Genomic DNA, 24,486 nt, shown 5'->3' on the forward strand with positions numbered 1-24,486 from the left:
CACTGGTTATACAGTTCTATATCTTAATACGTGTTGTGTGTGCAGGAAGTAACAGAGCTATGTTGCCAATATAAACTACCATGCTGTCAGATGATGGAATTGACGTTAGATGACTGACGTTAAAACATTCATTGACAATTTACGCGAAGGTAAAAAAAAAAACAATACAAAAATCAACATAGAATGGAAGACGCAACGTATCAATGCTAACAATGTGTGCGCAATAAATGTCGCCAAGAGAATTGTTGAGCACTCACCACGTGGGAGCGCTAATGTCATCTTATGTCCCAGATACCCTGTCACCTATAATCTCTTTAAATATTCTACAGAATAATATTAAACATTTCATGACTGTTGCACAATATTTAAAGAAGTTCATGCTTACTTTGTTTGGCAGCAAAATGCTTCCAAAATACTATAAATTCTCCGATAAACTGATAGGGTTACTGAATGTAATGTGATATTTGCAAGAAATCAATTCACAACATGTTGGATCGTACATAACTTCCTTTATAACGAATAGTTAAAGACGATTCAACTAGCAGTGCCATAAAGCACTTGTGTTTATTTTGTGTTCATTTTGAAAAGTGAAGTTAAAGGTAGAATACTTACTGGACGGTATTGGAGTCATATTCTCTTTAAATTATGTAAATGTGAATAGTATGTTGCAAGTGAAGTGAATAATGATATATAAAAACGAAGGTGAGCAGTGTGATATCTCTTTCAAATATTTTGTTCATTATCACTTACAACAAAGTTGCTAGTATTAAATGCACATTACTGTACATTTCCTCGTTTCAGATGGAGATTTGAAGCAAATTTTTTGAAGATTACTATGAAAAAAAGGTCTGCCATTCATATCTGCCTTGTGGGTGGATTAATCCTCCTCATTGCTCAATTAGGTCTCCTTGTGTTGTTGTTGTACCCATACAATCAACACCGCACATATATTCTTAAGGATGTTGGGACTCTTGTCAACATAACCTCCAAATTACATATGTCATTGTTTGCAGTAGACTCTGAAGTTCTGCAGAATTTTATAAATACAAAAAATGAAATCCGAAAGCAATGCATTCTCTGTGAAACAAGATATCCTGCAACGTTTATTACATTATTTAGAGGAATCAGACAGAGTGTAAGTATATTTATATGTTTTTGGAAAATAATGACATTATGGGCGCGCTTCCGAACAGGGGCAGCGGCATTTTCTCTAAGGTTAGAGCCCAGTTCAGGTGTGTGTATATTAATCGAAAATTAGGGGCTAGAAAATATTGAGAATAGGATGGATGTTTATATGACATTTTTTCCGATTAAACACACACACCTAAACTGGGCTCTAACCTTAGGGAAAATGCCGCTGCCCCTGTTCGAAAGCGCACCCGGTGCGTTTTGTCTCCTGTGTATAGTGTGGGGAGATGCCGAAATTTCACGTATGGGATTATATTGATGATATCCTATTTTCAATAAGAACGGAAATAATTGTTTAATCTAGTACGAATTGTAATTAATAGCTTAACTTCTCACTTTGTAAGCACAAAAGCAAACACCAGCAATTGATGAAGCCTGCATAGGTACTTTTTAATTAATAGCGTCACTACTGTGTCACATAATGTAAACATTCATATCACTAACGTATTTCTCCCTGCCACCTCATCTCCAGTGATGCCTATTCGTTTTATGAAAAACGAACAATACATAGGCTAATTACCCATTTGAGATCTAGGTATTGGAAAATATTTAGAAATTTGTTTCATGTTTTATAAAAATAGCAATGTGTGAAGTGTGTGAAATTCTGAAGTCAATAAAAACCCTGTTGTACATGGAACTAAATGATAGGGACTAGTTGAAAAGTTGTAGGCCTAGATTATAGCAGAGTGTGAAGTGGTGGTAGTGTAGTTAAGTTGGACCGTGCAACGAAATGCAGTTTCACTTCAGTGTTTATAGGTAGGGCTATAGTACAGAGTTGTAATCAGTTTGGTTTACCAATGTACCTGCGCGAGTTCTCGGAGATGACTGTGGTTGTTGCAGTCAGAATCAGTACTGTAATAACACAATTAGACTACAACACACTTCAGTTATAACCGTAGACATGTAAGATTTTTCATGGATATGGTTATAACTAGAGTCTGGATGTTTGGCAAAATGCCTTTTTTACTGGATGGAAGTAAATCATTATTTGCATCTAGATATAAATGTGATTTGGAGTAAATCAAAGTGATAGGGCCAATTTTTATTTTGCCTATTTTGCCTCTTTAAGGTATTTCTTGCTAATAAATGCCTCTTTTTGTCATTTTAAACCAATATTTCTTGTTTATTTGCAATTTTCTAATTAATTGTAATGTAATGTGTATGAAATTTAAATATTTGAAATCCTTTCTGATAATCCTACTTGTCTGTAGTGTAATAATCATGATGAAGATCAGGAACACATTCTTCTATACTTTCCATCCGTAAACCACAAAAGAATTAATTTAAAATCATCTACCAGTTGCAGAAGACACAGTCCTGCAGTATATATTGGCTACACCCCAACTCTGGCTACTAGCAATAGGCATCTATAATGATCACTGATCAAAATACCTCTCATTTCTCATGAAAAACAAAAACTGAATAGACTACAGTGGACTATAGTGGACTTTATGTTGTCAGCAGACAGCTGGATACATTAAGAAGATTGATTGATTGAAATATTTGAAACAATGACTAACTTTACTAATAATAAAAGTAATTTATTTTGGTGCTTAATCTGCTAATAATCGTGCTTTAATACTATTGGTGTAATATGAATAATGATCGACAATCCAGAGTTACAGATATAATATTGTCATGTCTTCACGATACCAACAATCAGAAAAATGGTTGTAGTAATGGTAGTAGTAGTCAGTGAGGGAAGTGGAAAAAAACCAGAGACGGTATGCTGCCTCAAGATTTTCTCTTGGCATACCCTGATTTAAAAAAGGCATATTCCTTCCCTTACAACATATACGTACATACATGATGTATACAATAAATTGTTTCGTGCAGTCAGTAATGCGAATCTTTGAAGCTTACGCAACACTTTAAATTTCTTAATAAAATAATTTCAAGTTACTTCGGTTATTTACTAGATTATTTTGCAGTATCCATTGCGACGTCATTTAAAATAATGTTGAAGCTTCAAAGTGCCTTAATTAATTACTAATAAGAAGTGCAACAACAACAAAAATGAGTCACTGAATTGGCAACAATGGTCACCACAAGCTACAGACTACAATCTTCTATACTTGAAATACTACCCTTGTAAGCATTCCAGGGATTGACTTCTCAAGTAAACGTGTCTAAATAAATGTTGAATACAGTTCCAGAAGGCTGTGGTTTAAATTTACGAAGCAAACAGATAGTACTCTTTGCTGTAAAGAAATATATAAACAAATTTTTACGGATCACATTTTTTCAGTGACTGTATGCACTTTTTCATTAATGGTATGTTTTCTGGCCATAGAAACCAGTGGCGGTATTCCATACTGACGCATACCATCTCACTTCCCTCACTGGTGGTAGTACATAATAAAAAATAAATCGCTTGTGACTCCTCTGTAAATAATGCTTTGTATTTCAGATTCACTTTTTTTACATTGTCAGAATTATTCCAACCTGACTTACATACTTATCTGTTCCAGGGTGAGTTTGTAGCAATGCTAGAAGACGCTAAATTCCATGTTGTTGTGTTACAAAACACAAACCCACCTGAGGTACCGTCTGGTATTTCTATAAACATCCCAATCTGCTATTTGCTCAAGAGAAATACTGTGATACATCTCGTGTTATTTCACGAGAGAGAAGGCAACTACTGGTGGCATGGCAACCTCCTTAGCGATCCTAAAGCAATACCTGAACTGTCAGCACTGGGATTATCAGTGCATGGGGTGCAAATGATGAAAACTGAAGGAGCCTTTGACAAGTTTGAAACGGAACTGGTGCATACTGATGGTGTCCCAATGTTAATTCCAAAAGATATCCCCCGTTTCTTGCGTGAAGCAAGTTGTTCACGATTTATCGAGTGTAATCACATGCTAGCAGACTCATTCCATCGAGCTCATGGAAAGGACACAACACATGAAGCATTGAGGTTTGTTCATCGAGCATGGAAATTACTTTCAAGGGCCAAGACTTTATTGGATAAACTTGGTGTACGATTTTGGATAAGCAGTGGAACTTGTTTAGGTATGTGCATTTATATTTTTCTTAACATAATTCTGAATTAAACGTGAATAAATTTTGAAGAAGGAGCCTTAGGGGTGGGAGGGAGAGGAAGGACTCGCCTCCAAATTCTACGTCCCTTTCAGATAGATTCGTACAAGTTTCTGAGGAAACTTTGTTGCTGCTATTTCAAGTGCCTTTTATTTTCCATAACAATATAGTGATACTTACTTACTCCTCAGCATTACAGTCCATGTAGGGTCCTGATCCAGCCTACTTTTATCTTTTGCTCTAGTTCTTCAACTGCGTGAGCGAATTCATATGTGTGGAGTCTCAACGTTATCTTCCCCAATAACAATTCATGTCCCATGATGTCATAAGGGGGTTATGAAGTGTTACTGGACAAGATAACACTGAGTCTCCACACATGTGAGTTCGTCCACACAGTATCAATCACAACCTTATATCTATTTCCTAGTGTAAATGACAGGAGGCTGAGGACTCTGACATGGTTAGAGTTATTTCTTATTACTTTTTGCTCAATTTTATTAATTTATACTTATTTTCCAAACCAAATCAAGGAGTTCTGGTGATTAAATTTTGTCTAAAATATGCGCTGTCAGCTAAAGTAAATAATTACCTTCGCCTGAATATTGGCTAAATTTTCTTCTGTCAGTACCTTTTTTCCTTCTTTTTGATATATCATAAAACACTTATTACGACACTTTTGATTGAGTGCATGATAGCTGATACAGGAAATCCTGGATTATCATAACAAAGCCTAAGTATGTGCTTTTTGTACATTTTGCAACATTTTTATTTTCTTTACTTATAGGTTTTCTGTAAAATAGTTCTCTGTGTAATATTGTGTTCGGTATTTCTTTACTATAGCGCTACCACGTTAAGGTAGAAATGTATTTACATTCTTGGGTTCTAGATGAGTCATAGATAATTATCATAAAGAAAAAAAATTGAGTGCCGACACATGTTTCACACCCAAAATAAGAGTCGAAAGTTACTGTGAAAGCAGGGGCCAGTAGAGAGATGACTATGCCCTTTCAAGGCATACCAAAACCTTAAACTAACCTAACATAATCTGTCACTGATTCGACCTAACGAAAACTCCCTTTTTCTCTGTGAATCAGTATAAAGAAACGCACGGAAATGAGATCCATGTGCTTCCCCTCCCTGCTGCCTATCTCTTCCACCTTGCTCAAGCAATCCCACCGACCAATGCTTTCACAGCAACTTTCGACCCTTATTTTCGGTGTGAAATTGGCTCTCAATTTTTTTTTTTTTTTCGTATATAATACATACATAGGATAAGTGTTCTGCCCATGGGCAAGTCTTTCACTGCAAACGCAGCATTCTCCATTCTTTCCTATTTTCTACCTTCCTTTTAGTCTCCACATATGATTTACATATCTTAATGTCGTCTATCATCTCATATCTTCTTCTGCCCTGAACTCTTCTCCTATTCACCATTCCTTCCAGTGCATCCTTCAGTAGGCAGTTTCTTCTCAGTCAGTGACCTAACCAATTCCTTTTTCTCTTTTTGATCAGATATGATACATAAGGATGTAAATACATTTATATCTTAATGTGCCAATGCTATAGTAAAGAATTACCCTCCATTCTCTGGGATTGATTGGATGGTTTTGTATGCTGCTGTTTTCTGAAAGACTGACTCACCTGATACAGGAGGAGGTGATGTGTCAGCAGTGCATTGCGTCGATGAGATATGATTATTCTCAGATTATAAATGGAATACACGAAAACACTATCTATAGTTTTGACATATTAAATTTAAATCTGTCTACATTTTACATATTTTCTCGTGAAATTTCAGCCAATGTATGGGATCGGTGCCCATCCAGCATCATGATGTACTTGGGGAGGTACAGTAGGTAGCTCCCCAAACCAGCTATAATGGCTGGGGATAAATGTGCTAACCACACAATACCTCCACTTTTATGCCTCTGCCTCGGTGGACATAAGACCAGCAGCCGGCTGGTCGGTCTTGGCCCTTCATGGGCTGTAGTGCCACAGATTTACTTTACTTTACTACATTTTACAGTGTGTGACTGCCTTTTTTGCTGTTCTTGCAGGTTATTTCCGTCAGTGTGACATCATCCCATACAGTAAAGATGTAGACATAGGAATATTTATCACAGATTACAGTGAACAGATAGTGCCAGAGTTTCTTGCACATGGCTTTACATTGAAGCATTGGTTCGGAAAAGTAAATGACAGCTTGGAATTATCCTTTTCCAGTGGAGATCTCAAACTTGACATATTTTTCTTCTATGAAGATGGACGTTTTATATGGAATGGAGGAACACAAGCAAAATCAGGAAAGAAGTTCAAGTGAGTTGTCATGGAATTTTATTCATTCTTTTCTTTGATGCAGAGAATTTCTTTTTCATCTTGAATATTTTTTTCCGTATAAGAATTTTTGTTCAAAGAAGTAAAAACTTATACCCTAAGTAAAGGAAAAGTAGTGTAATGACTTGATTTTATTTCTTTAAGTAAATAATTACATTCAAAATGCAACAACGTCACTATTCAAAATTAATACATTTAAAGGCAATCAAAATAAATTCTGATTATTTTAGTCTGATCAGGTAGACTTTTTGAATGCTGTTTTTTTTTTTTTTTTTCAGAAAACTGTGATTTGTTATGCAATTTGTACATAGTGCATAAATGAATAGGTTATTTATGAAAGGGCCTAAGTCTTGAATACTAAATTGTTAGCAGTTTAAGAAAAACTGCTTACTGGCCGAAATTTTGAAATTAAGGCTAAAATAAAAATTGTATCATAAATTCTACTAAGCATTATAGAGTGTGAAACTTAGTCCTCTTCATATCTAAATCGATGTACCTACACCCAAAGAGTAGTATTACATTACAAACCCATTTTCACAAAATTAGCGACTTAGGCCCTTTCATAAATAACTCATTCGAATAGCCTAATCAAGTTAGGCTAAATTTGTCACTTACGTAAATCACGTTCTGACTCCAGTAAATCTCTTCCATTACTAAAGGAGAGAGTATAAATGACGTGGCAGGAATACTGACACCTTACTGTACAAATTATCAGCTTTTATATTTGGTGATCAGTCCAAGCTGGGTGTGCGGCATGACATTTTTGCTCACATCACATGAGCTCACATCTTCTATGCACTGGTAACCATCCGTCATGGCTATTTACTCTCCTTGGCATTCTTTCATCCAGCATTATTTTAACATGTACTCAACACTCTCAAATGTTCTGTTGCGTACATTTATTTAATGGAGATTTATTTTTTAATTTTATATGTAAGAGCCTCGTCTGTATCACCAGAAATCCATTTCTATTGACATCAATTCTTTAATAATATTGTAAGCCTAGTTTACAGACGTAGAGCAGAACATTTCATAATTATTTTGATTACATATTTTCACTGATTTATTTAAATATATGAAGAGTCCACTTCAAGAATGATGGATGTCATTTGGAATACATTTTGCAGAAGAAGCAATTGAAAGTTTGAAATGCTTAGCGCTCAAAGCTTAACTGTGATTTTCCGATCATTACTGGACAATGACTATCAGTGTTAATGCCACATAACTCTCTATATACATTCTATATGTCTTAAGCTATGCATTGACAGTCTTGGTTCATTTTCGACAAGAAAGTGACATCCATCATTCTTGCAGCGGACTCTTCATATGTATATTTTTTTTACTTAATTTTAAGACAGTGCACCTGAAAATGTTCTTCTTTTTCAGGTACATATTTCCACGCTTCACATTGTGTTGGACAGAGTTTCTAGAATTGAAAGTGAGAGTGCCTTGCGAAACTCAGGCATACATTGAGTCAAATTATGGCTCTGACTGGTTCACCCCAGTGACTCGATGGGACTGGAAGAGCAGTCCACCAAATGTTAGAGAGAATGGAGAATGGCCTGCCGAAGAATGGCCTCAAGTAATGAGAGTGTACAACTGAACATGGTAATGCAGATCCTACCATACTTTTTAATTTCTCGCTATCAATTTATTTATTATTTTTTTTTTTTTACAGAAACTAGTATGGAGCCCGTCTTAAGTCCTCCTCAGTTTATAGAAACTTTAATTTTTATTTATACACCATTAAGGTAAAATGCCAGTATAACGAAATACTAGGGATCTCTGAAATTATTTCGTTATGGTGAAATTTCGTTTTTTCGAAATAGGCCTACGTTATTTTTCTAAAAAAAACCATTTGTTTATTTACCTCTAATGACGCTGTAAGATTATCGTAAATTTATTTAATGATATTCGCAACTGCCAAGGTTATATCAGCGTGACCAGTGTGCTGGAATTTTGTGCCGCAGTAAATCTACTGACATGAGCCTTCGCATTTAAACACATTTTAAATGCCATCAGCCTGGGCTAGGATCGAACTCGCAACCTCGGGCAAAGAAGACCAGCACTCTACCGACTGCGCCACCCAGGCCAAGACGATGCTGTAAATTCCGCATATTTTGCATGTTCATTGAATCATTTGAAAGTCATATTGAAGTTAAGTTGGAGTTCGTATGGCAATTTATTATTTTATTGTTTCATGCCCGTGTGCACCATTCTCGATTAAAATTTGACCATGGTTAAGTCGGCACTTGACCATCTTCAATGCCAATTTGCGGAGTATCAATCTCGATCAAAGTTAAACAAGCGAATTGATGATGATCAAATTTGATCATGTGTGTGGGACCGATTATCTTGAATTGAACATGGTCAAGTCGGGAAAACCAAAATGGCGGCACGATTTGACTTACTTGATGGAATTGAAGATGAAATGATGTATCTTGAAGACGCAAATCACTGCGGAAATAACAGAATTGGTGTTATTGTAGAAAGAGTAAGTTTGTAGATGAATAATAAAATGTTCTTCTTTCTCAAAATAGACTAATGTTTTATATATGTTTCTGCTTTGGATGATCGGGACTTTACTTGAGGACAAAATATTATTTAGGCCTAATTGTCCAATTTTGTTAACATAATAATAAAGTAGTTACTCTATGCCGGTAATAATATAGCAAAACTAAATGACCATTTTGTAGAATGCGAGATTATCACTAATTACATATAGATTTGCCATTTGAAACTATTAGGACCTACATGACATTTTGGACAATTAGGCTATTTACGCTTGAATTAAGAGAAATTACACGGATACCTTCCTTTCCCTCTTACTCCAAAATTCCAACCTTGTGAACACAAAATAAATGGATAAATTTCAGAACAAGGATACTTTACTTTCCCTCTTACTCCAAAATTCCAACCTTGTGCACACAAAATAAATTGGCACTAAAAACTTCTTTTTCGTATGCATGATCATGCATATTCGACATACACAGACGAATTTTTTTTTTTTAATTTTAAAATAATTGTTAGCGAGGTATCCGTATACTGAAATTTTCCCAAATAAATAATTGGCACTGAAATGTGTCTTTCGTAAGCAAGATGATGAGCATTCGACAAACACATACAAATCTGCTCTTTTTAGTAGCCTATTTCAAGATAATTGTCAGTGAGCTATCTGTATACTGAAATTTTCCCAATTATTATCAATAATATGAAATAACCACTGTATAAATTACGTTACAAATTATGTGGAATTATGTAAACACATATAACTCATGTGAATTGTGAGGTTAAATCCAACCAGGTAGCCTGCTTTTCTCTTAGAGAACTTCCGTCAGTACTTTTATTCTGTAATATGGATGGATAATTGCTGACGAGTTGTAGAGGAATTCCCACTTCGAACTGTGAGAAGTTTGGTGCTCGTTTCTTTTTTTCTTCCATGATTATTGAAACTTGTTATTTGAAAACTGCGAGGATGTTTGAAAGCAGTCCGACAAACAAAAACGAAGCGATAATTGACAGAGTGCATTAGTTCGCTGTTTTATACGCGGTAACCTAGCGCTCAGATGATTCTTCTCAAGCGAGCGTACCGTCAGCTGACGGTACTGAGTTGATCGAGGGAAAATGTTGGTGCATCGCATCTGTAACTTGATCATTGTCAAGAATTAACCATGTTTCCATGATTGCTAATAAACGGGCTAGATGATCGAGAATGGTGCATATGGCTATCAGTCTACAACTTATTAATTAATACAAAAATAATTTTCTATTACTTCACATACCAGATTATATTTCACTAATATTTTCAGATGGAGAGAAAATTGACAAATTGAGCATAGGTGAAATACAAGAAGAAACATATTTGCATATTATGAGCTAAAATTAAAAACATGCTTATTCATCCACTTGATCATTTTGCAATGATATAGAAAACATTATTGAAAATTGCTTTGCAGTTAAGTGACTTGTGCATCATGGTCTTGAACGGTGTAATACTATGTGTCTGAGAATGGCAATTCCGAGAATCACCATCCCACAGACAATCATCATCGATTAACGCAGTGAAAACACTCTACAAATCAGTGAAATGTTTTTGAATTGTTGAAACTGTCCTCGAATAAAAATTCCACTGAGTTCAACATGCTTGTGGAAATTTAAATCCCTTTTCAGTTAACAAAACTGTTCGCTTGGAAGATTTGCCGATAAAGCTGTTATGCAAAAGCACCCAATTTAATTGGTGCACATAGCATGTGGACAGGATTATCTCACCTGTTTCTTCATTCCTCCTCCTCTACCAGACATTACCGTTGCGCCATCATATGTCTGACTTACAACTTCATTCCCTACAATTTCTCATTCTTGATTTAGTACTTTAACTAAAAAACACTTTCCACTACTTCTTTCAGTGCTGCCGAAGACTCGATAACTTTCCTTCCATTGCACAGTGGTTCCGATCACCTCAAAACCCAGCCAAAAATATTTAAAGCTAACTGACATTCACTGTTTAAATTTTTTATACTACATTGACTTAAGTAAGTCACAAAAAACAAAAATACTTCATTGTATTACCCATTAGACCATTGGTTCTCAACCAGTGGTTCGCCATCCTCTTTTTAAAATTAGTTGTCATTAATTATATACAACATTGAATTAAAAATGATAAATATTGACATTTTCATTTTATAATATTACATTTTACATCAAGCATCATAAGAAATTAGTGGTGTTTTAAACTCAAATGGAAATATTTTCTGTTTAAAAAAAATTGAGAAACATTGTTTTTCACCATCTTTGATTATGAGATCTTACCTGAGGAAGTTATTCACTATCATCACTTCCATGCAGAGTATATCCGAACTGAGGATGAGTTTCTGAGCAGAGGAGGTCAGTTACTTCTCTGGGAAGATTCTTCCTTCTTGGTTTCATCTGAAACTGCTTTGTAAGAGAGGAAATGACTGGGTCTGATGTCTCTAGAAGTCTGTGCATTACATCGATGTTTGTAGCTTCTCTTGAAATTTTGCTGGAATGAGATTCTCTGTATTCTTTGAAGTGCTTATTTCTGGCTTCCTGAGCTGCTTCGGACATCTGTCCAGTAGGGAATATTGCCGAAGAAATTATTGTGGAACCATGTATTAATACTTTATGGACAGAAGCGGGCATATAATACCAGGGGTAAAGAGATATAAAGTGTTCGGCAGTTTTCCTTGCATAATATTCAAATGCTTGAGTGTTGATTGTAAAACCACGGGATATTGTTTTTAACACTATTCCAAATCAATGAATTATTTCTCTGTCTAACCCTGTAATTTCTGAAGATATGTCTTCCCAGTTGAAGAATGTTCTGGCCATATTGCCATCATTTGATGTTCCGCTGCCCCCCGGTTTTGGATGGTCGACATGAAGTCCCAATTCCCTCCAAAATTTTTGCTGAATATCCAGCTTCCGTTTCTCAACTGCTTCTTTATTCTTATTTCCTCTGACTTGCCATTTTTTAACTTCCAGCCTATAAGATATGTGAAGCAAGCATTCGAAAAAACGAATCCAAGCATGCTGTGACGAAAGACCAAATTGAAATGTTGATGAATCTGTATGTTTTGCAGCCAAAGTGTCCAGTTGGTTCATCATTTTCGGGGTAGCTCCACAAACGTAACAGTTCTGTGAAGAAGTTGAGGTCATAGCGTTATACACTTTGCCATCTACCGTAGTTAAGATTAATTGATGAGTTACTTGTGCCTGTTTTCCCTTGATGTTGCATGAAGTTTTTCTCAGATCTTTTATTTGAGTATCTATATTGGAAGCTTCTTCCTTTACAAGATCTTTTGTTTCTTTCTTAAATTGAAATTTTATTGGTCGACAAAATAAAGTAGAAGAAGGTTTAGGATTCTGCCACAACACTACTTTTTAAGATTTTTCATCAATAAAATAAAGCTGTAGTGGTACCAAGGACGTGAAGATATATCTGAGTCGGAAAAGTCCTCTTGTTCCGGTCTCTGTTTATATTGTGACTGTCCGCTGCTTCCATCGAATCCCCACTTAGACAATAATATTTAAGATTTTAGGTGTTTTTCTTCTGTCATGGATAATACTGGTTCTTGTACTTGCATCAATCTCACTGCTGTATGATCTAATAAATCCTGAAGTTTAACTTCTGCACAGTCCTGTGTTACAAGAACATTTTCTGGATAGCATCGTGTTTTAGCAGTTAAAATGTTGTGATATGATGGGTAGATGTCGGCATTAAGCTGTTTTGCTCCATGTCTGTGCAAAAGATAAGAATATTTGGTATCACCGGATTCTAGAAAGAGAGCTAAAGCATTATCATTGTTATATTTTTCAACAGAATTTGTGCTAGTTGATGCTGATGCCCATGCTTTTCGTATTTTTTATGGTCTTGTTGGTGTTTTTTGCATTTCAGCTAGTAATTTTGCCGAATCAGTGTCCCCACTTTCCCTGTATTTCACTTCTGCTGCAAAAGTTAATGATTCCACATGTTCGGAGCTTCTTAGAGTTTCTGTTTTCCTTCGTTTTGTCCTCTCACTACTCTCTTCAAAATCCTTGTGTGGTCTTCCCCTCATTGAAGATGAACAGATATTGACATCAATGTCAGAAATGAACTCACTGCTAAGTCACTTTTTGTTATCTTTAAGGAATCTATCTCCTTTTCTACCAGCTCTGTCTAGTCGTCGAAACAACTCACTACAAAATCGGGAAATATCCCTTTTTAGTATTTTCAATTTTTCTTCAGAGCTTTCAATTCCCGTTTCTGCTATGACATGTTTCAATAAAAATGTCTGTTGTTCCTTTCTGGCACCGGAGTTTTGTTGCAATATCGCATATAATGTTTCTCTTTTCCATTTATACGCCATCTTGCAACCTATCATTAAACAAAGAAATCCTAAATAAGTCGGCTTTTTAAATAATGCAGTACTAATTTGTAGTGATATTTCATAATCGTAGATTGCAATAATAATCATCATTTATGATATAAAACCACAGTTCAGATTTTTCGTTTAGTATAAACTTGTAATTGCAATTATCGGTAATTTTACTTTCTAATCTATTCCCTCAATAGCAAACGTTTCTTGATATATCATCAAAAGGAACAAGAAGGCACAATTTTTTCTTTTAAAATCTAAAATTAGAACTGTCAGACAATATCTTCCGACACAAATCAGAATCGGGGAACTTCGGGAAAATTTTGTAGGTCTGCGTAAATGCTTTTTTTAAATTTCCGACGGTAGATATTTACTACGGTATTAAATGCTTTAAAATACAACGACTAATAAATGATATGATTAAATACCCACTATGTCAGAACACTATAGACATAAACAAAGTCAGAAAATATATTACTCACCATATAAGAAAAGATTAAAATGCCAGAAACGTGTCTTAAAACGAGCGTCAGAAATAAGCTTAGCGGCAAGGGACCAGGCACACAAACTAACTCTCACTTTCAGCTCTCACCACTAACTGCAGTTTTATGACCCACAGACATAATAGAACAATGGTAGGTGGGGTACATCCTGTTATTCACACTTTGAAAAATCGATTTTTGGCCGGATTTTGAGGTGATAGGAACCACTGTGCACTGGCCCCAGTGGTACTTCCTGTGAAAGTACTAGCTTTCGTCTATTTCAACGTGATGATCGAATTCTCTAATCTCTTTTGGATTATGTTCTAGAAAAGTCTCGCACTCTTTCCTGCAAAAGTTGAACCAATCCACTATGGTGTTGTCATTAATGGTTCAAGTACTTGGCTCATTTCTAATGATCTACCCTGACACCTCTTCACCCCTCCGTGTCTCGTTGGCCCTCCAACTGTTCTGTATTGAGACGCCAGTGTAGAAGTTGGTCTTTGCAAAACTTGGTCTCGTGTTTTGTGTATTCGAATTGCCATATCATCTCCAACCCTCTGAAATGATGTGGCAGGAAGCACATACTCTTGACTTTTCTCCTTCAACATGGCAGCATCTTGATTTTGTACTTTAACTAAAAACACTTTCCACTACTTCCTTTAATGCCGCCAAAGACCCACTAACCTTTCCTCCACTGGCCCCAGTGGTACTTCCTGTGAAAGTACTAGCTTTCGTCTATTTCCATGTGATCGTCGAATCCCCCAAACTCTCTTGGGTTATGTTCTAGCTAAGTCTCGCACTCTTCCCTGCAAAAGTTGAACCAATCCACTATGGTGTTGTCAACATTCTCATCAGAGATTCAAGTACTTGGCTTATTTCTAATGATCTACCCTGACACCTCTTCACAGTTCCTTGGCTAGTTGGGCCTCCAACTGCTCTGTATTGAGGTACCAGTGTAGAAGTTGGTCTTGGCCAAACTCGGTCTTGTGTTTCGTGTATTCAGATTGGAATAATATCTGCAACCGTCTGAAATGATGTGGCGGGAAGCACATACTCTTGAATTTTTTCCTTCAACATGGTAGCATCTTGATTTTATACTTCAACTAAAAAACACTTTCTCTGCCTCTTTCAATGCTGCCGAAGACCCCACTAACCTTTCCTCCACTGGCCCCAATGGTACCGTAAAGTGGGGCGAATCTGATCAGAATTTTCAGTTTTTTGTAGATATTAACAATATAGATTTGTTACAACATAATGCAAATTTAAATTTAATTTCATCGAACCTTGAGGGTGATATGTCCATGATTTAATTTTGTTCATAATTATTATTTATTTTATTTTTAAACATTTAATTGTTGATCGGTTTCACCTCTCATGTTGGGGTGAATCCGATCACATATTTATTTTCTTTATTCTATCGGATTCAGACTGTCAATGGGTGAAACCAACCACTGTTTTGAATTTTAAAAAAACCTGTCCATAAAATAAATCAAATTTTATTACAGTTTCTGTTTTAACAAACGTATTATAAGATGTGTACAGTGTCCTACAAATTGTCTCAAATAAACAACTGGCATTACAAAAACAATTTCTATCTTAAGCTAGCTGCATTGATACACATTTTCAAACAATGTGACTTACTATTCAATGTCATAATCATTAATATTATTGAAAATATAAGTACCACGCCTTCCATGCTCTGGCACAACCTTCCGTACAATTTGTTTTTTTTTTTTTTCTGCTTCAATAGCATCCTCAATTTCTGGAAAGACAAAATACACACTACTTTCAGCAACTTTCTTTCTTAAAAAAGTCATATTATATGTGTCATCATCATCATCTACACTGTCAATTCTACCAATAAAAAATCGAATCCGCTTTTTTGTTGGGAATTTAACAATGGCAAAATCATTTTTATTTAGTTCTTCATTCCTTTTTCCATTTTCTATGCCACTTCCATTATGTTCACGTCCATTTTGTTTCTTTTTTCCTTTAACTTTTTCTTCGCCATCATTTTCATCATCATCGTCGTCTTCTTCTTCTTCTTCTTCTTCTTCTTCTTCATTGTCGGATAACGTGGAAATAGAAACTAAATCCTGAGAGACTCCAGATTTCCCGTCCTCATCACTGTCATCACTTCCAACAATGTCTCTTGTCACAATTCCTTTGCCCGGAGTTAGGGGCAAGCGTTTTGCTCGATGAGGTATTATATTTGATGATTCACCAAAACGAACCTTTTTCAGTTGCATTTCAAATGCTGATGTCCAAGATCCTTCGGAATTATTGTCACCTGTGTCTTCTTCAGGACTGCGAAATGACTTTATTCGGACATAATGGAACTATTCCTGCCTTCCTGAATCCAGAAACGACATTGGTTTGAATATTCATGCCTATTTTTTCAGAGGCACTCTTCAGTAACCTTGGAAATTCAGATTTCGGTACCACGACCCTGTTTTTTGATTTCCAGTCATCTAAAACACTTCTCCACGAACTTTTTAGGGGTCGAAAAAATGCCACATCAAGTGGCTGGCACAAATGGGTAGAGTTAGCTGGTAACAATACAAAACGGATGGCATGTTCCTTGCACAGTTTAATTACATTTAGTGATAGATGGCTAGACAGATTGTCGCCTATTAACACTTTTGGTCCCTCCAATTTTTTTATGTAAGGTAACAAGATTTGGTTAAACCATGCTTCAAACAGTGCAAGGTCAAACCAACCACTTTGGTTTCTGTTATAGCCCACACCATTTGTACCTCCTTCCGTCCAAGTGTCGTAGAGATGTTTTGCTTTGTAAACAGTGTAGGGTGGAAGCACTGTGCCATCTGCCGCAGCAGCTATATCACACTTATGCTGGTTTTTTAATAATCTACTATCCTCTCCGGATGTCGAGTGCCTCGCTTCACTATCACTTTTTCTTGACCAGGATCATCACAAAAATTAGTCTCGTCATAGTTTATAATGTTGGTGTGAGGAACACCATTCAAGGACACTTCAAGGTTATTAAAATAATCAGTCACTGTTGATCGAGAAACTGCTGCCCTCGCCCTCTTTACATTTTCTCTCATTCTGACAGTGAGTTCTTTATTTCTATTAAGAAAACTTCTTACCCATTCAAGACCAGGTCGGTTGTCTTGAAATCTTTTCTCTACCCTCCCTTTTCTATTTAGGTATGTCTGTACAATATTTCTAATATCTTTGTTCCTCAAAGGGAATCCCCACTTTGCACAACACAATACACCTTCTACAAGTTGTTTCTCCTCATTACTGCTAAGTGCTGTCTGACCACCAATTTTGTTTTTGTACTTATTTTTAAGTTTGTCATTTAACGTGGTGTAAGGTACGCCATATTGTTCAGATGCTTTTCGCATACTTAGTTTGCCTGACTGTACAGCTCTTACAGCATTGAGGAGAAATTATGGTTTATAGTTGGATTTTCTTGTCGGCCCAGCAACTTTCTCGTACACCCGCATGATCGGATTCACCCTACAAAATTGTAATATTGTGATTATTAATACGTAGCATCAAAATGACATTAGCTATGCGCATGCAAATTAATACTAGTACTAAAGAACCTTGTTAGAAAGTAAAAATATCATGACTTACCAATTTAACAACAGTGGTAAATTACAACAGGAGAAGTTATATTAAACACCACCTTCTTCTACGAACGCCACAAATATTATAAACGTCTGTTGAGAATAAAATCTGTTGACATCGCGCGCTATAACTGACCATTGTTGTAGCTCAATTACACAAGAACAAGAAACATGAGTCGACCTGGTGATTATTGTTATAGTGAAACGCGCACACTCCTCATTGTTGAAACTCGTGCATATGATCGGTTTCAAACCATATGGTCGGAATCACCCCATTTTACGGTACATCCTGTGAAAGTAGGGGGAAGTCTTCCAGTACCGACCGCTTAAGGTTTTTGGTTTATAATTAAGAAAACATTCAACTTTTTTACACATTCTTTTGATATAATGTAAGTACATATATTATTGAACTCAATGGTAATTACAAAAAAAATTCAGAAATTAAGATTAATACAAAACATAAACAAATTAAATGTCCATAAAATCGATACAATCAGAAAATTGGCAGGCAGTACCGGTCACATATTACTTTTGACAAAAATCACATTCATACATGTCAGATGTCTCAGGAATGCTGGCACAGGCTTCGTGAGCCCACATTTGGCATGAAGAACATTGGACCCAATCTTCGTCATGAGATTCCTCGCAAAAAATACATGTAGTTTCCTCCTTTTCGTCATTTTTATTAGTTGTCTTTCTTGAGATTTTTGGGGAGAATTTTCCTGATAGGGGGCGTTTCCCACGCACTAGGCTCTTGACTTCTCTCTTCAGCTTTTCATTGTTTTTTCTTCTAGATGTGTCTTGTAAGGACTGGATGTCAAAACCTCACTTCTTTCAGATTTTCGGCGTCGACTAACTTCTCGCTTCTTACTGGCATCCGAAATTGGGCTGAGCTGCTGAATTGTTTCCTTCACAACGGTGGTATCATTAGGCCTATCAGTAGGAGTAGGCCTATTAGGACTAGTCTCATGATGTGAACTTGCCTTAGGTGCAGAAGTCATGTCAGGGAATGGAAGCATAGGCCTAACTGTTGGGCTCTCAGTTTGATCCACGTTCGATTGAGCTTCACCTATGCTCTCTTTGGGAGCACCAATGAGGAGTCTTTCATTCATGCGTTGTCGAGGAAATATGAAAAATGCTGGAATGTACTGATTCCCAGCATTCATACAGAATAGTACAGTAACACTTCTTCCCCTTTCAGCTGAAGTCAGTTTACCCACTTGACGGTTCTGTTTCAGCAAAATAACTTTGGAATGTTTTTGTACAGTAGTGACACTAGTTTCGTCACAGTTATAAATTTTATAGGGTGTGAATTCATATTTTTCCATTAGATTTGTAAGACTCTCAAGGAATCGATTGACTTGTGGCTTGTTAAACCCAATTGATCTATTAAGGCTTGTCGATTCAGGTCGGAGAGAAAAATTCGGGTGCCGTTTCATGAAATCATAATAAAATTGTTTACCAGCAGTCATTTTGTCATGGTTGAATTGATGAGGAATTTTTAAGGCCTCAGCAAGTTGAAAAGCTAGATTCAAGAACTCTTTCCTATATCTAGCAGATATATCTTTCACATGATCCAATAGAACTCCTTCGAATTCGGCATTGAACGTGGGTTTAAAACGGCCAAGTGCAGGAGTGAATGTAATTTCCTTACCTCTTTTTACAGCAGAAACACGATCAATCAACGTACTTTTGGAGATATTGTATATTTCAGCAGTTTTGCGGATAGAAAGTTGGCCAGGTAACACATTCTCTACAGCTTGTTTCATGGAATCTGGATGCCATTTTCCTTTGGAATATCTACTTATCACTGGAGGCATCATGAACGTCCTATAAAAATATTAAACGAACGTAACTTACATGAAAGAATATGACCGGTACTGCAAGATCAAGAGGTGACCGGTACTGGCTGACACACAACGAAACATATAATATTTTTTTCTATAGCACCATTATGTTATGTAAAATGGATCATGCACAAAAGTAATTCATAAATCATGACTGAATCGAATGAAACGAGATTTATAACGATACTTACCGAATTGCCTTGGTGGCAGTCAATTTAGATTTAGTCGATTCGCGCAACAGCAAACAGAAAAGTCTTTCAACGGACTTTGTTAACGAATGAATGTAGATTTAAGTTTGAATTATTTACCAGTGATTATTGACTGTTAGAAGTAACGTACACTACATTTCGCGTCCTGCTAATTGTTGTCGGTATTTAAAAACAGACACTGACTGGTACTGTATGCTGACCGGCGCTGCAAGACTTCCCCCTACTAGCTTTCGTCTATTTCCACGTGATTGTTGAATCCCCCAATCTCTTTTGGGTTATGTTCTAGAAAAGTCTCCTCCTACTCTTCCATGCAATGACAATTCCTGGAATCACCATCCCACAGACAATCATCATCGATTAATGCAGTGAAAGCACTCTACAAATCAGTGAAATGTTTTTGAATTGTTGAAACTGCCCTCGAATAAAAATTCCATTGAGTTCAACATGCTTTTGGTAATTTAAGTCTCTTTTCAGTTAAAACTGTTCGCTTGGAAGATATACTGATTAAGCTGTTATGCAAAAGCACATAATTTAATTGGTGCACATAGCATGTGGACAGGATTATCTCACCAGTTTCTTCATTCCTCCTCCTCTACCAGACATCACCGTTGTGCCATTATATGTTTAACTTACAACTTCATTCCCTACAATTTCTCATTCTTGATTTAGTACTTTAACTAAAAAACACTTTCCACTACTTCTTTCAATGCCACCAAAGACCCACTAACCTTTTCTCCACTGGTCCCAATGATACTTCCTGTGAAAGTACTAGCTTTCGTCTATTTCCGCGTGATTGTCGAATCCCCCAATCTCTTTTGGGTTGTGTTCTAGAAAAGTCTCGCACTCTTACCTGCAACAGTTGAACCAATCCACTATGGTGTTGTCAACATTGTCATCAGTGATTCAGGTACTTGGCTCATTTCTAATGATCTACCTGACACCTTTTCACTGCTCCATGCCTAGTTTGGCCTCCAACTGCTCTGTATTGAGGTGCCAGTGTAGAAGTTTGTCTTGGCCAAACTTGGTCTCGTGTTCCGTGTATTCAGATTGCCATATCATCTCCAACTGTCTGAAATGATGTGGCGGGAAGCACATACTCTTGAATTTTCTCCTTCAACATGGTAGCATCTTGATTTTATTCTTAACTAAAAATACTTTCCACTACTTCTTTCAATGCCGCTAAAGACCGGCTAACCTTTTCTCCATTGGTCTCATTGGTACTTCCTGTGAAAGTACTAGCTTTCGTTTATTTCCACATAATCGTCGAATCCCCAGTCTCTTTTGGGTTATGTTCTAGAAAAGTCTCGCACTTTTCCATGCAATGACAATTCCGGGAATCACCATCCCACAGACAGTCATCATCGATTAATGCAGTGAAAACACTCTACAAATCAGTGAAGTGTTTTCGAATTGTTGAAACTGCCCTCGAATAAAAATTCCACTGAAGTCAAACTGTTTGTGGTAATTTAAATCCCTTTTCAGTTAACAAAACTGTTCGCTTGGAAGATTTGCTGATTAAACTCTTGTGCAAAAGCACCCAATTTAATTAGTGCACATAGGATTATCTCACCAATTTCTTCATTCCTCCTTCTCTAGCAGACATCATATGTCTGACTTAACAACTTCATTCTCTACAGTTTCTCATTCTTGATTTAGTACTTTAACTAAAAAACACTTTCCACTACTTCTTTCAGTGCTGCTGAAGACCCAATAACTTTTCCTCCACTGGGCCCAGTGGTACTTCCTGTGAAAGTACCAGCTTTCGTCTATTTCCACGTGATTGCCGAATCCCCCAATCTCTTTCGGGTTATGTTCTAGAAAAGTGTGGCACTCTTCCCTGCAAAAGTTGAACCAATCCACTATGTGTTGTCATTAGTGGTTCAAGTACTTGGCTCATTTCTAATGATCTACCCTGACACCTCATCACTACTCCGAGTCTAGTTGGGCCTCTAACTGCTCTGTATTGAGGTGTGAGTGTAGAAGTGGTCTTGGCCAAACTCGGTCTCGTGTTTCGTGTATTCAAATTGCCATATCATCTCCAACTGTCTGAAATGATGTGGCAGGAAGCATGTACTGTTTAATTTTCTCCTTCAATGTTGTAGCATCATGATTTTGTACTTTAACTAAAAAACACTTTCCACTATTTCTTTCAATGCCGCCATAGACCCACTAACCTTTTCTCCACTGGTCCCAGTGGTACTTCCTGTGAAAGTACTAGCTTTTGTCTATTTCCACATAATCGTCGAATCCCCCAATCTCTTTTGGGTTATGTTCTAGAAAAGTCTCGGACTCATCCCTGCAATAGTTGAACCAATCCACTATGGTGTTGTCAACATATTCATCAGTGATTCAAGTACTTGGGTCATTTCTAATGATCTACCCTTACACCTCTTCACTGCTCTGTGGCTAGTTGGGCCTCCAACTGTTCTATATTGAGGCGCCAGTGTAGAAGTTGATCTTTAGTCAAACTCGATCTCGTGTTTTGTGTATTGGAATTGCCATATCATCTCCAACCGTCTGAAATGACATGGCGGGAAGCACATACTCATGACTTTTCTCCTTCAACATGGCAGCATCTTGATTTTGTACTTTAACTAAAAACACTTTCCACTACTTCTTTCAATGCCGCCAAAGACCCACTTTTCTCCACTGGCCCCAGTGGTACTTCCTGTGAAAGTACTAGCTTTTGTCTATTTCCACGTGATTGTCGAATTCCCCAATCTCTCTTGGGTTATGTTCTAGCTAAGTCTCGCACTCTTCCCTGCAAAAGTTGAACCAATCCACTATGGTGTTGTCAACATTATCATCAGTGATTCAAGTACTTGGCTGATTTCTAATGATCTACCCTGACCACCTCTTCACTGCTCCATGGCTAGTTGGGCCTCCAACTGCTCTGTATTGAGGCGCCAGTGTAGAAGTTAGTCTTGGCCAAACTCAGTCTCGTGTTTCGTGTTTTAAAATTGCAATATCATCTCCAACCGTCTGAAATGATGTGGCGGGAAGCACATATTGTTGAATTTTCTCCTTCAACGTGGTAGCATCGTGATTTTGTACTTCTTTCAATGCCGCCAAAGACCCAATAACCTTTCCTCCACTGGCCCCAGTGGTACTTCCTGTGACAGTATTACCTTTCATCTGTTTCCATGTGATTGTCAAATTCTCCAGTCTCTTTTGGGTTATGTTCTAGAAAAGTCTCGCACTCTTCCCCGCAAAAGTTGAACCAATCCACTATGGTGTTGTCAACATTGTCATCAGTGATTCGAGTACTTGGCTCATTTCTAATGATCTAATGATCGCTCTGTGGCTAGTTGTTTCTACAACTGCTCTGTATTGAGGCATCTGTGTAGAAGCTGGTCTTGGCCAAACTCGGCCTCATGTTTCGTGTATTCTTGAGGCATATCACATGAACAGCAGTACACAATTATTATTATTTGTTTCAGTGACAAATGACTAACTGAAAAAAGAATCCTCATGAATATTTATCGTTTTCTTACATGGTCTACAAATCTGTATCTTGCAGTCTTGTCCCTGTTGATATGAGATGAGTGCAAGATTCGTTGCACTGAACACAGTTCATGTTTCGTAGTAAACATCTTTGAGTCAACCACATCACTGCTCGTACCATATTATTCAGTTCTTCTCCAAGTGTTGTCAGTTTGCAGGCACAATTCCACATCGAATACTTTACAATTGATTTTCAATTTGTCTTCGAGTAATCTCGCATAATCCAGATTATGATTTAAATTTCTTCTCCCTGTTCTAAATACTTCCACAATTTGTCCGTCGCTCAAATCCATTCCAAACCACTTCCAACCCACACCTATAATGAGCAGAATTTATGATGAGGCAGTCCACAGTCAATTATCTCTTCCAACTGTAACATGCGGTCTTTCTCCTTCATCACATGTTGAATTGCATGTTGCCACCTCTCAGCTGTTGGCTCAGATAAACCTGAGACTAACAACTCTCGAACTTTCGGTAACTTGAAGATTTTATTATTTCTTACTACGAATCTTTTCACCTGACTCCGCATGAGTTCAATGGCATTTAAGAAACTGTGATAAGCAGAAGACGTAGAACAACATGCACTTTTTGCTAATTCATGCACGACATACTTATTGAACAGATCACTGTACTTTGCAACCAACATCAGAAGATCGTCTTTGCAAGGACTGGAATCGAATTTCTCATTTTTGTTTTCCAGCCAGTTTACAGTATCTTTCTTAAACCGAAATTGAGTGGGTCAACACTCAAGTTTAACACTATGATAAGGAGTGTTCACAATCTCATACTGTGCTGCACTTTCGGGAAATCTCCTCTAAACCAATCATTCTAGTCTCCAGTCTTTTTTGATTCGAAAATCAGTAGCTCGCCTTCAACAAACCCAGTATCACTTTCAATGTGAACAATTATTAATCTTTTACTTTTCGATGTAGGATTCTTCACTCCTGTTGAAAAATGCTTGTTTCCTACTTTCAACTTTATCATCAACCCAGACATTATTGGTAACATGCCCTTTGTTTACCCATGTCTCGTCGAGGTAATATATCTATTTTCATTTCTGTATCATCTTTGTCCTTAGGTAATGTCTTTTACATTGAATAATGTCTTCCCTATCAATAATTAGGGTATATTCACAAGATTTCTTTCAAACTGAAACCTTACATCTTTGAGAAGAGTGTGTAATGTTGTTTGTTTCCTATTAGGTAATTTAGGGTCACTGTTAATAATCAGTGGTGAAGCCAATATTTAGAGAGTGGATAGGCAGAATTTCTTACCTTAAATTTCTTGGTGACAAAATTGTCAATGATACGATCCTTGAACATCTGGTCACTCATAATTTCTTTCACTAGCTTTTTCTCAATGGCAATGGTGCTAAGATAGCTGAGTCATTTGTCACAGTATTACGC

General features: G+C 36.8%; 1 protein-coding gene across 1 annotated transcript; it reads left to right on the forward strand.

Moving 5' to 3' along the window:
- The first annotated feature begins 550 nt into the window (after positions 1-550).
- LOC138699836 (ribitol-5-phosphate transferase FKTN-like) lies at positions 551-21,175 on the forward strand. The gene is made up of 5 exons (XM_069826025.1): positions 551-702; positions 802-1,135; positions 3,660-4,203; positions 6,288-6,546; positions 7,951-21,175. The coding sequence occupies exons 2-5, from the start codon at positions 836-838 to the stop codon at positions 8,165-8,167; spliced, it is 1,320 nt and encodes a 439-aa protein (XP_069682126.1). The 5' UTR covers positions 551-702; positions 802-835; the 3' UTR covers positions 8,168-21,175.
- Positions 21,176-24,486: the final 3,311 nt, after the last annotated feature.

Source organism: Periplaneta americana, chromosome 5, assembly GCF_040183065.1.
Source record: "Periplaneta americana isolate PAMFEO1 chromosome 5, P.americana_PAMFEO1_priV1, whole genome shotgun sequence".
Lineage (NCBI taxonomy): Eukaryota > Metazoa > Arthropoda > Insecta > Blattodea > Blattidae > Periplaneta > Periplaneta americana.

Excerpts from the sequence above, each read along its gene's own strand:
- LOC138699836 (XM_069826025.1), top strand. The coding sequence starts at position 836 with ATGAAAAAAAGGTCTGCCATTCATATCTGCCTTGTGGGTGGATTAATC. Across the intron at positions 4,204-6,287 it reads AAGCAGTGGAACTTGTTTAG|GTTATTTCCGTCAGTGTGAC; the intron begins GTATGTGCATTT and ends CTGTTCTTGCAG. Across the intron at positions 6,547-7,950 it reads AAATCAGGAAAGAAGTTCAA|GTACATATTTCCACGCTTCA; the intron begins GTGAGTTGTCAT and ends CTTCTTTTTCAG.